The following is a 13,965-nucleotide window of genomic DNA, read 5'->3' as shown; positions in this document are numbered from 1 at the left end:
CAAAATTTTCTTATGCACAAAAGTATTTTTAATCTTAAAATGAACATTACTTTGCATAATAGATAAGCAACATGCAAAAAGAAAAAAAAAAGACGACAAAAACATTGCTCTACAAACATAGACTTATTTAAAGAAAATTTGATATTTTGGGTAGGAATGCATTGTAATGTTTACTGATAATCTGCCAAATTTAAAAGTTATAGCATGAAAACTATAACAAGCACAAAATGGTTACGAGGTCGTCACATTGACCAACCCCGTATTGAAAGAGTGAACAGACTGTTATACCTGCCTCCAGGAGCAGCTGATAAGGATGACAGAGGGACTACTGTTCAGAACAAGCAAACAGTAGTCAGTCGACCAAAGAAATAGGTAAAATCGATGAACTTGGAGAAAAAGCCCATCTAAGGGTGAGAAAGGACTTCAAGGTAAAACGAGGCATATTGAAAATGAGAATAAGGTGGGACAAACCTAATACAGACTGCCAGTCTCTGGTTTTGCACAAGGACAACAAACAGCCTGGAATAAAAGCCTGGAGAAAGATGATGAACAGGTGCAACGGCCCGTAGAGACAGAAAATCTTGTACCTCGAATAGTCGCAGGCTGGTGGCAGGATCCAAAGTCATGAGGAAGGAAAAGGGTACCAAGGACAAAGGAGGTGGGGAAAGAAATAGTAGGACAAGTCCCTCTGATAAAACCCAAAGAACCCATGGAACCATAGTGAAAGATCCCAAAGGGTAACAATATAATATAGTCAAGCTCCCACTGAACTGGAACCCTCTGGTACAGTTGGCAACATGCCCATCAAAGTTGAATAAAACAACAACATGAAAAACCCCTGGAAGGGGACAATGATGGGCAGAAAGGACCAGAACAGGAAGGAATAGGGGAGTTTCGTGGCTTCAACTGTGACAAACATGCAACCAAAGAGGAAAGGGTTGATGCACAGATTACACACAAGATTTCAAAATCTCAGATACATGACAGAAAATATCACCAAATAAAAAGGCAGCAAATGCGGGAAAAGGTCGCAACGTGACCCAGAAAATCCCAACTACAGTGAAACCACCTGTGTAAAGCGAGAGCTGAAGACAACAAATGAGCCAACATGGAGGTAATAAAAAAATCATTGAAAAATGGGGAATTGGATAAAACATAACATACCTGAGAAATCATGTTGAAAAATGCCACATAAGGCCTAGCGATTTTGCAGGAGGGGTAAGGAAAAACATGGCAAAATCCGGTGGTGTTTGTAAAAAGGTTATTAAATCTTTATCAGCCCGAACAGGTTCGGCTTGTTCAGGAGGATTAGTGGGACAAGTTCAGGAGAAGAAGGTTGACCCATATAACAATCAATCTCATGATAGATAACAGCAGAGAAATCCAACGACTGGTCTCTCCCACCTGCAGCCTCTGAAAATAATGCTGGAGGTATAACACCCAAAGTGGGAACATGAATCTCAGAATTCATTGTAGAAATGCATAAATTAAACAAAAGTGTTTGATGTAAGTTAAGTTAAATTAAAAGATTTCTTCAATGTAAAGAAAAAATAATAATAATGAAGAAATCTCACTTCAAAAATTAAACTATTAAAATCACAATACACACAAAGAGCACCAAAAGAAAAAAATGTCTGAACAAATGTACTGCTAAACGAGAAGTGATAGTTTGGTAGAATTGAATAGAGGAAGTTACATGTGTCATTTGAGTATGTCGCACTCTTATTGGTGGAGGGTTGACGCATGATGATTTGCATGAGAAACGCAGTCAATTCCAATGGAGGGAGGTTAGAAGACTTGTTGTATGCATAAAAAATTTTTTGCATATAGATGGCAGCACTGAACAAGAATAGCTATTTATGTGAGTAGAGGTAATGTACCGTATTGGAAATCACTTTGCACTCAGAGCTGTCAACACTTTAACTCCAAATATTCATAGAGAAAGTTTTATTGAAAATACTTCATTAAAAATTCTGATTTTTTTGTCTACAAATGTCTCTTCATGCTTACTGAAAGCTTGCAAAATTTTATGAGGGTACACAAAACATATTAGAAGCTATAGTAATTTTTTGGTTGGACAGACCAAGCTTGTAGCAAGAAAGTTAAGCAACACTCTCAATTTTGGAACTAGTTTGACATGTAAGCCTGATCATCTTTTTCTTTTCATTTTAATATTGTGATACGTTTGTTATTTATATAAAAAAGTACCATAGAACTTTATTAGATGTGGAATTAATTTTTAAGTCTAAAGACAATGGGTACACTCACCTTTCCTGCACGTGTTGGTGAAGGAGAGTTACATAAACCCAAAGGAGGTGTAAAGATATGCAAAGGGTCAGTCAGTGATCGAGGCCGCTTTGCTGGTTCATTATTACTGTTATTACCAAGTGTTGTCCCATCCTATGAAAGAATGCACAGGTTACTTGTAAGCATACCTCATGAAAATTTATTATTATATATTTTACCTTATCTTATATAACCTAAAAAGTTTTCTAATTTTTACATTTTAGTCCCATTTATAATAATAAATAAAGAATACGCATGAAAACAAGAAATATAGTACTTACCTGAATCTTCCATTTCTTTGCTGTCAACTGCCGATGAAATTTAACTCTACTTTTTATACTAATGGTACTACTGCATTAATAACTTATTGTTGAATTAAAGAGCATAGAATAATAACACGCAAAAATCAGACAATGTCCTATAACAATCACAATTTTTCTGGCTTTCTAACTATGTGAAAAGAGCCATTAAAAATTTACCTCAACTTGTTAATGTGTTTTCCATGGGTATAAAGTTTGAACTGGAAGCAAAATAGACAATTCTCTGTACAGAAAACAACATAATATAATATTTCATTTGACAGATTCAAACCTTCGCTTTCTATTTGTTATAAATGATATAGTATTAAACATCAGAGAGAACAATTGGCAATTTCTGAAAGAGAGGATGTGACAGATGGGCATGGCAAGAGGGGTCTAATTTTCTAGCTTATGGCTCTGTAACCAAATAAGGATGAAGTTTATAAAAATTATGCTTTGCCTGAGCAATGACAATATTATAATGAGCAATTTACATTAAATTTCATACTTCTCAGAGGGGTGGTAAATAAATGATAGAAGGGGGGATACCTAGAGAACAAGTTACAATTATCATACTAGGGAAAATTCAGGATTTTGTTAAATATTGTCTTTTAAAATTAGGAACTAAAAACTCGTGTTATTAAAATCTAGATTAACAAAGTTTTGATGCCAAGTTTATTCATATGCCATGATAACAATATATGGCTGTATGAAAAGAGTTAAAGGTAAATATAATTAGCAACAATACACTGCTACAAAACCATAAGAAGCCACTAACAATAGTAAGACTGTTACACAATCTTTAAGTACTATTGACAAATTACTTGTACAATTTAATTTTCAGTAACAACAGTAAATTACAACTTTGGAACTATCAAAACTCAGTGTGGCAATTTATTTTTGATGTAAACAGTTTCAACATCAGTAATTTACTTTGATGCTGAGTTTTTTTTTTTGACGTCCAATAACAACAGTGAATGACTTTGAAAAAAAGAGGTTTTCAGTAACAGTAGGGTAGTAGATTACTTTGGAAGTAAATAGTTTCAGCAGAAATAAGTTATACTTTAATAATATTTTCTGATAACTAGTTTTACTGACAATCAGGCATCAATTTTTGAAAATCTCAAAGAAATAACTGTGTGTTGAATTGAATAAAATCTTGTAGAACACCGTGATATTTTAACAAATTAATTTACAGAAGGACCTTTGACCATTATATCTTAATGCTATTTGTTTAATATATGACAGTTGTCTGTATACAACTGCTTCACAATAATTTCAGTATACACAGATCCAACATTTGATGATCTTTTGTTGGCTTGCCTTAAGTTACTTCTGTTGATAAAATCAGAAATGCCTGGTTATGATAAATACTGGTTAAAAGCTATATGTGAACTCAATGGTTGCTATAGTTATTACGGAATGATAAAAATCTTGTCTGGAGATTTTAAGTGTTTCCATAAGATTGTTTCACCAGGTGCACTCAATTACTGTGAGAGCAGTTACATTTAGCATGTAGTACAAAAATATTTCACTCTTTTTAAGGCATTTCTTAGTATAACATAGAAGCTTTTATACAATTTCTGATTGTCTCAGTTCAACTCTCTTAATTCAAGTAGGTCAGAGTGCATGTCACAACCTTTTTACAATGTTATATTCAAAATTTAATTAGATGACTTTATTATCAATGTATGTCAATAAACTTGATATCAAAATGTAATTTATAATTCAAATTTCAATATTAATCAAGTTTTACTTTCTTAATTTCAAAAGAAAACATATAAATAAATTCTCAATCTTAAATTCTCTATATAACGTGACACTTCTTTGCTCCAAATTGCCCATTTTAGATTTTCTTTCTACGTCTTAGATGATCTTTTGAGTATGCTACTAGTTACATACTTATACTATACATATTGCAAAGTCATAATCTATACTTATAGCCTCCAAGCTTCTTGTTTTACCAAGATATAAACAAGAAAGTCAAACCAACATGACACATCCCATAAATCTCATTGTCTTTCAAAAAATGTCAATAATTCTCTGTGACATTTACTGGATTATTTATAACCAACAAATAGAGCAGATTCTGCTTTACAAGATTCAGTAAAAGGCCAATTCATTTAGATGCTAGGTTAAAAAATATTTAGCCTCAGTTTTACTGTTTGCCTTTAAAAGGATTTTAGTGAGTTACCTTAAAAAATTAATTAACAACTTTTTGTTTGTTCATGTTATATCAATTACTATAGCATAAAATCATAGGTATTAATCCATATTTTAATATAAGTTTTAAGTTCTTAATTTTATAAGGCAATATTAAAAATAAAGATCCTGAATTTCCCCTAGTGTGAGAAATGACATTTTTTCTCTAGGCATCCCCTCTTCTCTAATTTATTTACCACCCCTCCAACAAGTATGAAATTTAACGTAAAATACTTATTGTAATATTGTCATCACTTAGGTAAAGCATAATTATCATAGCCTTCAATTTTGTTTGGTTACAGAGCCATCAAATAGAAAATCAGACCCCTCCTGTCACATCCTCTCTTTCAGGATTTGTCAATAGTTCTCTCTTACGTTTAGTACAATATTACTTTTAACCAACAGAAAGCCAAGCTTTCCATCTATAAAATGACTTATTATATTATGTTGTTTTCTGTACAGAAAAATGTAAATTTTTCTTTCAGTACAAGCTTCGTTCCCACAGATAACATATTAACTAGCTTGGACGAATTTGTATCAGCACTTGTCACATCGTTAGAAAGCCAAAAAAATTTGTGATAGTTATGAGACATTACCTGCTTTTTACATGTTATTATTTTATGTTCTTTGTTGCATTATTTAATTAAATAAAAATTATTTACTGAATTACTACCATTAGTATAAAAAAGTAGGGTCAAATGTCATCGACAGTTGTCAGCAAAAAAAGAAGACCCAGGTAAGTACTTTATTTCTTGTTTTTCATGTGTATTCTATATTTATGGTAATAAAGATAACTAAAATGTAAAAATAGGAAACTCTTAAAGGTTATATTTGGTAAAATAAATAAAAATAATAATATAATAAAAAATTTTCAAAAGGCACATCCATGGATAATGTAATTTGATAGCGTAACATGAGCCGCATGTTCCCAAGTGATTTACATTTACAACTTATGTTATAAGGGTATGAATAGTCCTATTACTAGTAGTTAGACATAGTTAAAAAGGCAATAAAACAATAAAATTTACGTATAAATAGATGTATATTGTTACAAGTTTAAAGCTACTTAGGATAAATGAAATCATTCTAGAAAAAAAAGAAGATAATTTAGATTTTTTATTTTGTTTTTACTGGTTACAAGGTCAGTCAAAAAGAACAACCTTGTATAGAGATAGCACAGAGAAAATAACAGACAAAATCTCAAGTTTTACTGAAATAAAACGTTTGAATATATTTAGGAGTTTTAAAGATTAAGCAAATAACATTTGAGATTTTTGAGATGAAGAAAAGTATTTTTAATTTTAACATAAAAAAAATCATTTTGCACTCGGACTGGTCAAAAGAAGACTTGATATATTCATACACAAATCTTTAGTAGAAACACTCCATTTAAAAAATGATTTTTTGTGTACAAATGACTTGTAAGTTTTACTAAAAGTCTGCCAAATTTGGTGAAGATACACATACTTTATTGATAGTTATAGTATTAAAACTATATAGAAGTAAAAACTGTCACATGGTAGGTCCTTGGGATAAAGCTTGTATTGAGAGTTCATAACTGGTTCAATGCTAAATGTTTCATGCATGTACCGTACGTAGGTAGTCTAGTTGGATAGGCTTCATGAGCATTCAAAAGGTCATGAACAGACTCTAACAAAATGCATGTGAATGCAATATGAGCATGACAAAGTTTGAAAATACTGTATGTGCCATTTGGTGAGAATTTCCAAGAAATGAACATCAGCTTTGGCTTTAGTATATCAAGCTGATATTTTACAGCACTTTTGCTGTGTTGTGGGAGGTCTCGATTACACATAAAAGAGAAAGGAATGATTCGCATATTATGCTAAGCAATGAGGAAAGAGATTTGCAACTGGGGTTGTTTTGATTTGCAAATTGCTATACAAACCTAGATATTTTGTTCCCTGTTACTACTTCTTGGTTCTAATTTATCCCAATTTCAAAGCTTTGAAACATGTCAAAAGTGGCAACATCTATTAACAATGTCTATAACTACAAGTAAATATGCAATTCCCTGCAAACTAGTCACACTTTCCATGAACATTATTTAGGAAGTAGTACTCTGAGAAAAAATAGAATTTAAATAATTATAACAAGAGAAATTGATTGTGTAAAGGAGTGTTTTTTCTTTATTGTTTTTGTACATGATGTGAGTGGAACATTCTTTACTCGACTATTGTATTTATACATGTACAAATGATGCCGGGGTTGTGGCGGCATATGGCGCCGCTTGGATAAATTACATGGATTGTTCCCATGTGCTAACAAGACTGAGCCACACTTGTTCACTGATCCATATGCCTTTTTTTTTTCATTTTACTGATTAAAGAATTTTGTTCAATGATTTTGATAATTTACTATAACTATTTATTTTTTGTTACTTTTTTTTACAAGATACAGGGTTCCAGTGCTTGTGTACTATTTACCAGACCTCAAGCAAAATTTTGTGCCCTGCTGATGGAACCAACCCTCAATCAAACAAAGGTTGTTATCTAAATTAAAATACACACAAAAGTAACATTGTATTGTTCATTATTTTTAAATATAAAATATAACCAGGAAAACAGCAAAAAATCAAAAAGTACAATAGTGATTACGTAAATACTAGATTTTTTGTTATAGACATACTCCATAAACATAAGAGTGAGTTTAAGAAAGGAGGTGAAACATACAGCTATAGCTAAAAAAAATATGTAGTACATAAATGCCGTGTCTACTAAACATCTTACTGTGGAACTGTTTCCTTACAACTTATAAAATTACAATTTTCTCACCAATGTCAAATCTTCCCAAGACTGGGATATCTGAAGCTTGGATTGAACCTCTCTAAAGAAAAAAAATAGAAACTGTACATAAAACTTCATTTCTCAAATTCACTCAGAGAGAAACAATTTTGTTCCTATCAGTAAACTAAGAATTACTATATTACTAAGCTATAAAACAAAAGTTTGTAATATAATTATGAACACCCAACAATATTTTTAGTTTCAAAATCAACTGGATAACTTACACCTGTACACAAGCTTACCATAACTACTTCTGGTACAGTGTATGTTCTCTGATGTTTGTAATAACAATTTCAACTACCACTGTTTGTATAAAAATTTTCCATATATTTTTTTTAAAACAATTATCAATACTTAAAGCTAAAGTTTCATCATCTATAATGTGATTATAAAGTCAAATTCCATTTTTATGTTTTATTCAGGCAAGTTTGACATGGTACATACCTAAATTTTCCTGAACAGAACTTGTGATTGGCAATGTGTCTTTGGTGAAGTTTTGCTTACGTTTGAATAGTAGCTTCTTAAAATATAATCATTTTAAATATGGATTTTCTTTTTCATAATCACCCTATGTTTAACCAGTATCCTTTACTGCCCATGACACAAGGATTTAGTGTCTTACATTCAAAATTTTATTAAACTACTTTTTGTTATGTTATACCAATTATTATAGCATAAAATCTTAGCTAATAATTCATATTTTAATAGTATACAAGTTTTAAGTTCATAATTCTATAATGCAATATTTAAAATAATCCTGAATTTCTCCTAGTGTGACACACATGACAAATTTTCTCTAGGTAACTTCTCTATTTTATCCAACACCCCTCCAGTAACTATGAAATTAAAAATAAATTATTCACTATAAAATTATGATTGCTCAGACAGACTATAATTTTTATAGTCTTCAATTTTGTTTGGTTACAGAGCTATCAAATAGAAAATCAGATCCCTCCTGCCACACCCACCTGTCACATCCACTCTTTCAGGATTTGTTAATAGTTCTCCCTTATATTTAATTATATATTACCTATAACCAATAGAAAGCCAAGGTTTTCACCTATCAAATGATGTATTATATTACATTTTATTTTGAACAGAGAGTCATCAATTTCACTTGTAATACAACTTTGGCTTCCATGGGAATCACAATGGCTAGCTTGGATGAATTTGTAATAGCTCTTGTCGCATAGTTAGAAAGCCAGAAAAATTTTAATTATTAGAGTAAATTGTCTGCTTTTTGCACGTTATTAGTCTATGTTCTTTGGTGCATTATTTAATTAGATAAAAATTATTTAATGCAATACTACAATTAGTATATAAAAAGTAGGGATAAGCATCATTGATAGTCAACAGCAAAAAAAAAGAATACTCAGGCAAGTACTTTATTTCTTGTTTTTCATGTTTATTCTTTATATTATTATTATAAAATTAACTAAAATGTAAAAATAGGGATCTCTTTAGGTTAGTTAAGGTTAGAGTAGGTAAAATAATCAATAATAATAATAATATAATAAAAATATTTCACAAGGCATGCACGTGAGCAGCTTGGAGTAGTTCGTGGGTAATGTAATTCGATAGCGCAACGTGAGCTGCATGTTCCCCAAGTGATTTACAACTTCTAATGGTGCAAATACTATTTAGACATGGTTCACAGGGCCATAATACAAAATTTAATTATAAATAGATGCATACTGTTACAAGTTTAAAGCTACTTAGGATAAAATAATGCAGTTTTATGTTACATTTGAAGTCATTCTAGAAAGAAAAAGAACGTAATTTAGATTATATTTTGATTTTTTTTTTTGGTGGTTACGAGGTCAGTCAAATTGACCAACCTTGTGTAGAGTTAGGGTAGAGAAAATTACAAATAAAATATAAAGTTTAACCGAAAACAAACATTTGAAATGTATTTTGGAAATTTTAGAGATTACACAAATGAAATTTGAGATTTTTGAGATGAAAAGTGTTTTTAATCTTAACATGAAAATCGCTTTGCACACAGACTATTCAAAACAAATACTTGAAATACTCAAGGACAAATCTATTTTTAGTTTATTAAAAATACTTCATTAAAAATATGATTTTTTTGTACGTGAAAAACGATATTTACTGAAATACTGTCAAATTTCATGAAGATATACACACTATATTAAAATTTAGTAATATGAAATCTACAAGGACTTTGAACGAGTACAAAAGAGGTCACCTGGTCGGTCAAATTGGCCGAGCACGTGTTAAGACAGTTAATATTCATACTGTTACTTTAGTTAATCTCTGGTATTGTGGAAGGTACTACTGTAACATTACAAGAATCTTACTTTTCATGTGAAGCTTCTCTATACATCACATCCATTCCTTCTTCATGCTTTAGCTGAATAACCCGAGAGGGCACAAATGATGGAACTAAGGACTGAAAGCAAATTATAAATAACTATAAAAAATGCAAGGTACAATTAATTACCCCATAAGGCTCAAAATATTAGTCTAAAACATGGAGTGCATACAAAAGTTTGCAATATGCAATTTATTTTTAGATAAACATGTATTTTTAAGTTTTTAAGAGACATTACACTACAATTCAGGTTGATAGTTAACATTAAAATAGGATTCACTGTTTTTGTGATACACATAATTTTCATAACCAAGAATTGTAAGTCATAGAAGGCTAAGAAAAAAATAATGGCATCCTCACCTAGTCATTCTTTACTTTAGCATCACAAATATGCATATTGATATTTGAAGAGTTAGGCATGATACATAAAAGGACAACAAACAAAATATTGCAATTTTAACTAAAAATTACCGAGGGTGAGTTTGATGATGGGCTACACTGACCAGGAGAAGAACTAGCACTGAAACGTCTATTTCGAGGTATGTTCAAAAGGAGAGAAGTTGGAGAACTGGTATCCCTAGAAAGCATAAAAACTTTTGTATAAATCTTTACTAACAAGGGAGTAACATATGCAACAGTAAAATGATACAACAATATTAATATATTCTGAAATGCTAACCAGTGAATATACACATATTTATATACATACACGTACCAGCTTTTAAAGTTTTTTAACTGACATTTAAACCAAAATATTTATATAACCAAAACCTCAAAAGCTTTCAGCAAGAAAATACTCGTAAAACTAGAAATGAGCAATTAGTATAATTTGTTGATTAATCGTTGGGCTAATTAAACTATTACATTCAAATAAATAAGTTATTCCACAAGAAAATACTGTTTAGCAGAGCACAGACAGTCCAGTATGTACCTTTATGCTTAATTAAGAAACAAGCAAATATAATGGTAATAAATCAGTTTGATTATTTGGTTATTTTTGTGACAATCAATTTAAAAGTCATTTTGATCATTGGATAACAGAATATGTGAAACGTAGACCAATGGTGAAAAATCAAGCACAAGGACAGAGGTTCAAACAGAAGTAAAGTGAGGCAGTGAAGAATCACATTAACATCCCAATCTGTAAGGAAAGCATGCCTAAATGGACGACTAATCCAGAAGGAATGCAACAAGAGGGAAAGGGTAGGAGAGGTAAAAACGTTACAGTACTGGGAAAAATGAAAAGTGTGTAATAAGGCAACCAAATAACCCACGATCAAGTAGACAGAAGACCCTTGATTAAAAAAACACGTGAGGAAATCCATAATATGAGAAAAAGTGGGTCTAGCAGGTGAAAACACCTGACCCAACAAACAATGACAGAAACATTCCATTCACATTGATAAACATTTCTAGAGGAGGAGCAAATGAAACAAGCTACGAAAAAAAAGTGATACACCAGAATAAACTGGATCTCATCACCAAGGTCCTGATAAATCCAGATGTGAAGACAGAGAATATGAAGGGCTGGAGGAAATGCTGGTGACAGAGGAAGAGGCAGAGCAGCTGTGGGAACCATGGTTGTGCCAGCCAGTAAGGAGCAATCAGAAAGACTTGACACAAAGTGGCATGGAAGATCGAGATTACCCTGTGAAGAAGATAGATGGAAGGATAAACATACAGGTACTTACTGGTCCAATCTAGACTGAAAGCATCAACAGCCAGAGCAAATAGATGAGGAATCGGAGACCAAAAAAAGAGGTCATTTGGTATTGAGGGATGTGGCAAACACATCAAGGTGAAGAGTACCCCACTGAGGGTATAGCCACTGGAAAACAAGAGAATTGAGAGACCAGTCCGTCAAATAAACTTTGGATGGGAAAGCCGATCTGCAACAAGACTGAATGCACTTGGAATATGACATACAATGATAGGAATACCGAATATGGGAGTCCGAAAAAAATGTGATCCAAGATCCGATCACAAAGGGAATGATAATGGGTGCAGCCTTGGTGATTGAGAAAAGCCACCACTGTAGAACTGTCAGAATAGATCATGACCAGATGATTTCTGTCAAGATGAAGAAAATGATCCAAGGCATGATGTACAGCTACCAGCTCCAGGATGTTGATATGGAAAGATATTTCGGCCAAAGACCACCGACCTGAAGCTTCCTGCTGATCCCCCCAGCCCTGAAAGGAAGCATACTTGAAGATATGTAAATCCAGATGAGGGGAGGAAGTGGAACACCCACTGACATGTGAGCCTTGTTCAACCACCAATGCAGATCATCTACAAGGGAAGGAGGAAGAGAAGTTGGAATCTCCAATAGATGTGCTTGACCCAAGGGGATAAGGTCTTCCATGGAAGACCACATCACCAAAAGCAATAGAACTTCATGAGTTGTAAGAGAGTGAGCAGTAAGGGCATGGAGAACTGAAGACTCCATTGAATGAAGTCGAAGAGGAGAAGGTTGGGTCCAACCGAAATGAGTGTTGAAAAAACACCCAAATGAACAAGATATTGGGTAGGTATAAGGAATGATGGAAATGCAACCCCAGAGCAGATAAATGTCGGCCAAATGCCTTGACCACCCAATAAAAGATATATGGAGTTGAAGCAAGCCTGAAGGGCAGAGTGCAAAATTGACACACAACCCCGTAATGAATGAACCAAAGTTGGCACTTTGGTAAATGCAGGTAAGCATTTATAGCGTCTACCTTGGTCATCCACAAACCCGGAGAAAAAGCCCACCTGTGGATGAGAAAAGACAGATTGAGGGGGACAAATCAATCAGGTTGTATCCCTCCCCAGGAGATTCCAACAACAGAGAAACCACGTGTGTAAGGTTAAAGCCAAAGAAGACAAACGTGCCAATGTGAAGGTAATCAGGGAGAGGCAATCCATCGAAAGACCCTCAGGATCTCTGTGGATCACCTCAGAAAGGAGATGGATAGTAGAGAAATGCCATAGAAGAGTCAATAGGGTAAGACGAAGGCAAGAAAATTGGGAGTGGAATAAATGAACAGTATGATCAGGGTCCACCCCCCAAAATGGGCAAAGTCAATTCTAACTACTGAGAATCGAGAAACAAACATTCAGCCTTATGGTAGGCCAAGGCAAACTGATCCAAAGCACATGGAGGGTGAGGCATGTTGGCACCCTCAACCATCTGAGAAACAAAATGCTCAGCATGAACCCTAATATCGGAAAAAGGGGGGAAAACAAATATTATGGAACAAAGAAGGACGGGGATCATACAAAACCGGGGAAATGGATAAAACAGAACATACCTGAGAAACCATGTCATAAAAAAGTCATATTAGGTTTAGCTGATTCCACAATAGGGGCATAAGAAGACACAGCAAAATCAAGTGGATGAAAAAGGCTGTCAAAATCGTTGTCGATCTGAACAGGTTCAGCATGTTCAGGAGGAGTAAGGGCAAAATAATGAGAAGCACGTTGATACCTATAATGATCAATCTCATGGTGGATGATAGCCAATAAATCCAAAGACAACTCACCCCCCACCTGTAGCTTGTATAAGTGTGCTTGAAGAAGGTAACTTGAATTTCAGAATTCATTGTGTGTGAAAATCAAACACAACTTTTTGATGAAAAAACTGGAAAGATAAGTTATCTGAAAAAAAAGTCATTAACTGTTGAAAAAAAAATCCATTTAGGAATAATAACAAAAAAAAATTACAAAGTTGAACAAATTCGAAGATCACAACAACAACTTCTTGACACGAGTACTGCCAAACAAGAAGAGATAATTTGGTAGAATTGTATAGAGGGAGTCATATGCATCAAGAGTGTGTGTCGCACTCTTATTGGTGTAGGGTTATGCATAATGAATTACATGCGAGATGCAATTGAATCAGTTGATTATAAGGTACATGGGAGCTCAAGGTTTGTGGAATGCAAAAAAAATTTCATATAGAGGGCAGCACTGAACATGAATAGCTATTTATGAGAGATGAGGTAATGTACTCTATCGGAACTGATATTTCTCAACTTCTTACAATTATTTAAAA

General features: G+C 33.1%; 1 protein-coding gene across 1 annotated transcript in view; it reads right to left on the bottom strand.

Moving 5' to 3' along the window:
• LOC106467384 (protein FAM122A-like) overlaps positions 1-12,378 on the bottom strand; it is a 27,902-nt gene extending 15,524 nt beyond the window's left edge. The window contains exons 1-5 of the mRNA XM_022395561.1: positions 12,188-12,378; positions 10,401-10,506; positions 9,916-10,007; positions 7,583-7,634; positions 2,269-2,400 (exon numbers count right to left, since the gene is read on the bottom strand). Coding sequence (XP_022251269.1) covers positions 2,269-2,400; positions 7,583-7,634; positions 9,916-10,007; positions 10,401-10,506; positions 12,188-12,378 — 573 coding nt within the window. The remainder of the gene's footprint in view (positions 1-2,268; positions 2,401-7,582; positions 7,635-9,915; positions 10,008-10,400; positions 10,507-12,187) is intronic.
• Between the last annotated feature and the right edge of the window lie 1,587 nt (positions 12,379-13,965).

This window comes from Limulus polyphemus, unplaced genomic scaffold, assembly GCF_000517525.1.
Source record: "Limulus polyphemus unplaced genomic scaffold, Limulus_polyphemus-2.1.2 Scaffold2594, whole genome shotgun sequence".
In the NCBI taxonomy this organism is placed as follows: domain Eukaryota; kingdom Metazoa; phylum Arthropoda; class Merostomata; order Xiphosura; family Limulidae; genus Limulus; species Limulus polyphemus.
Note: the sequence above shows the minus strand (reverse complement) of the source record. Positions and strands in the feature narration are given on the sequence as shown.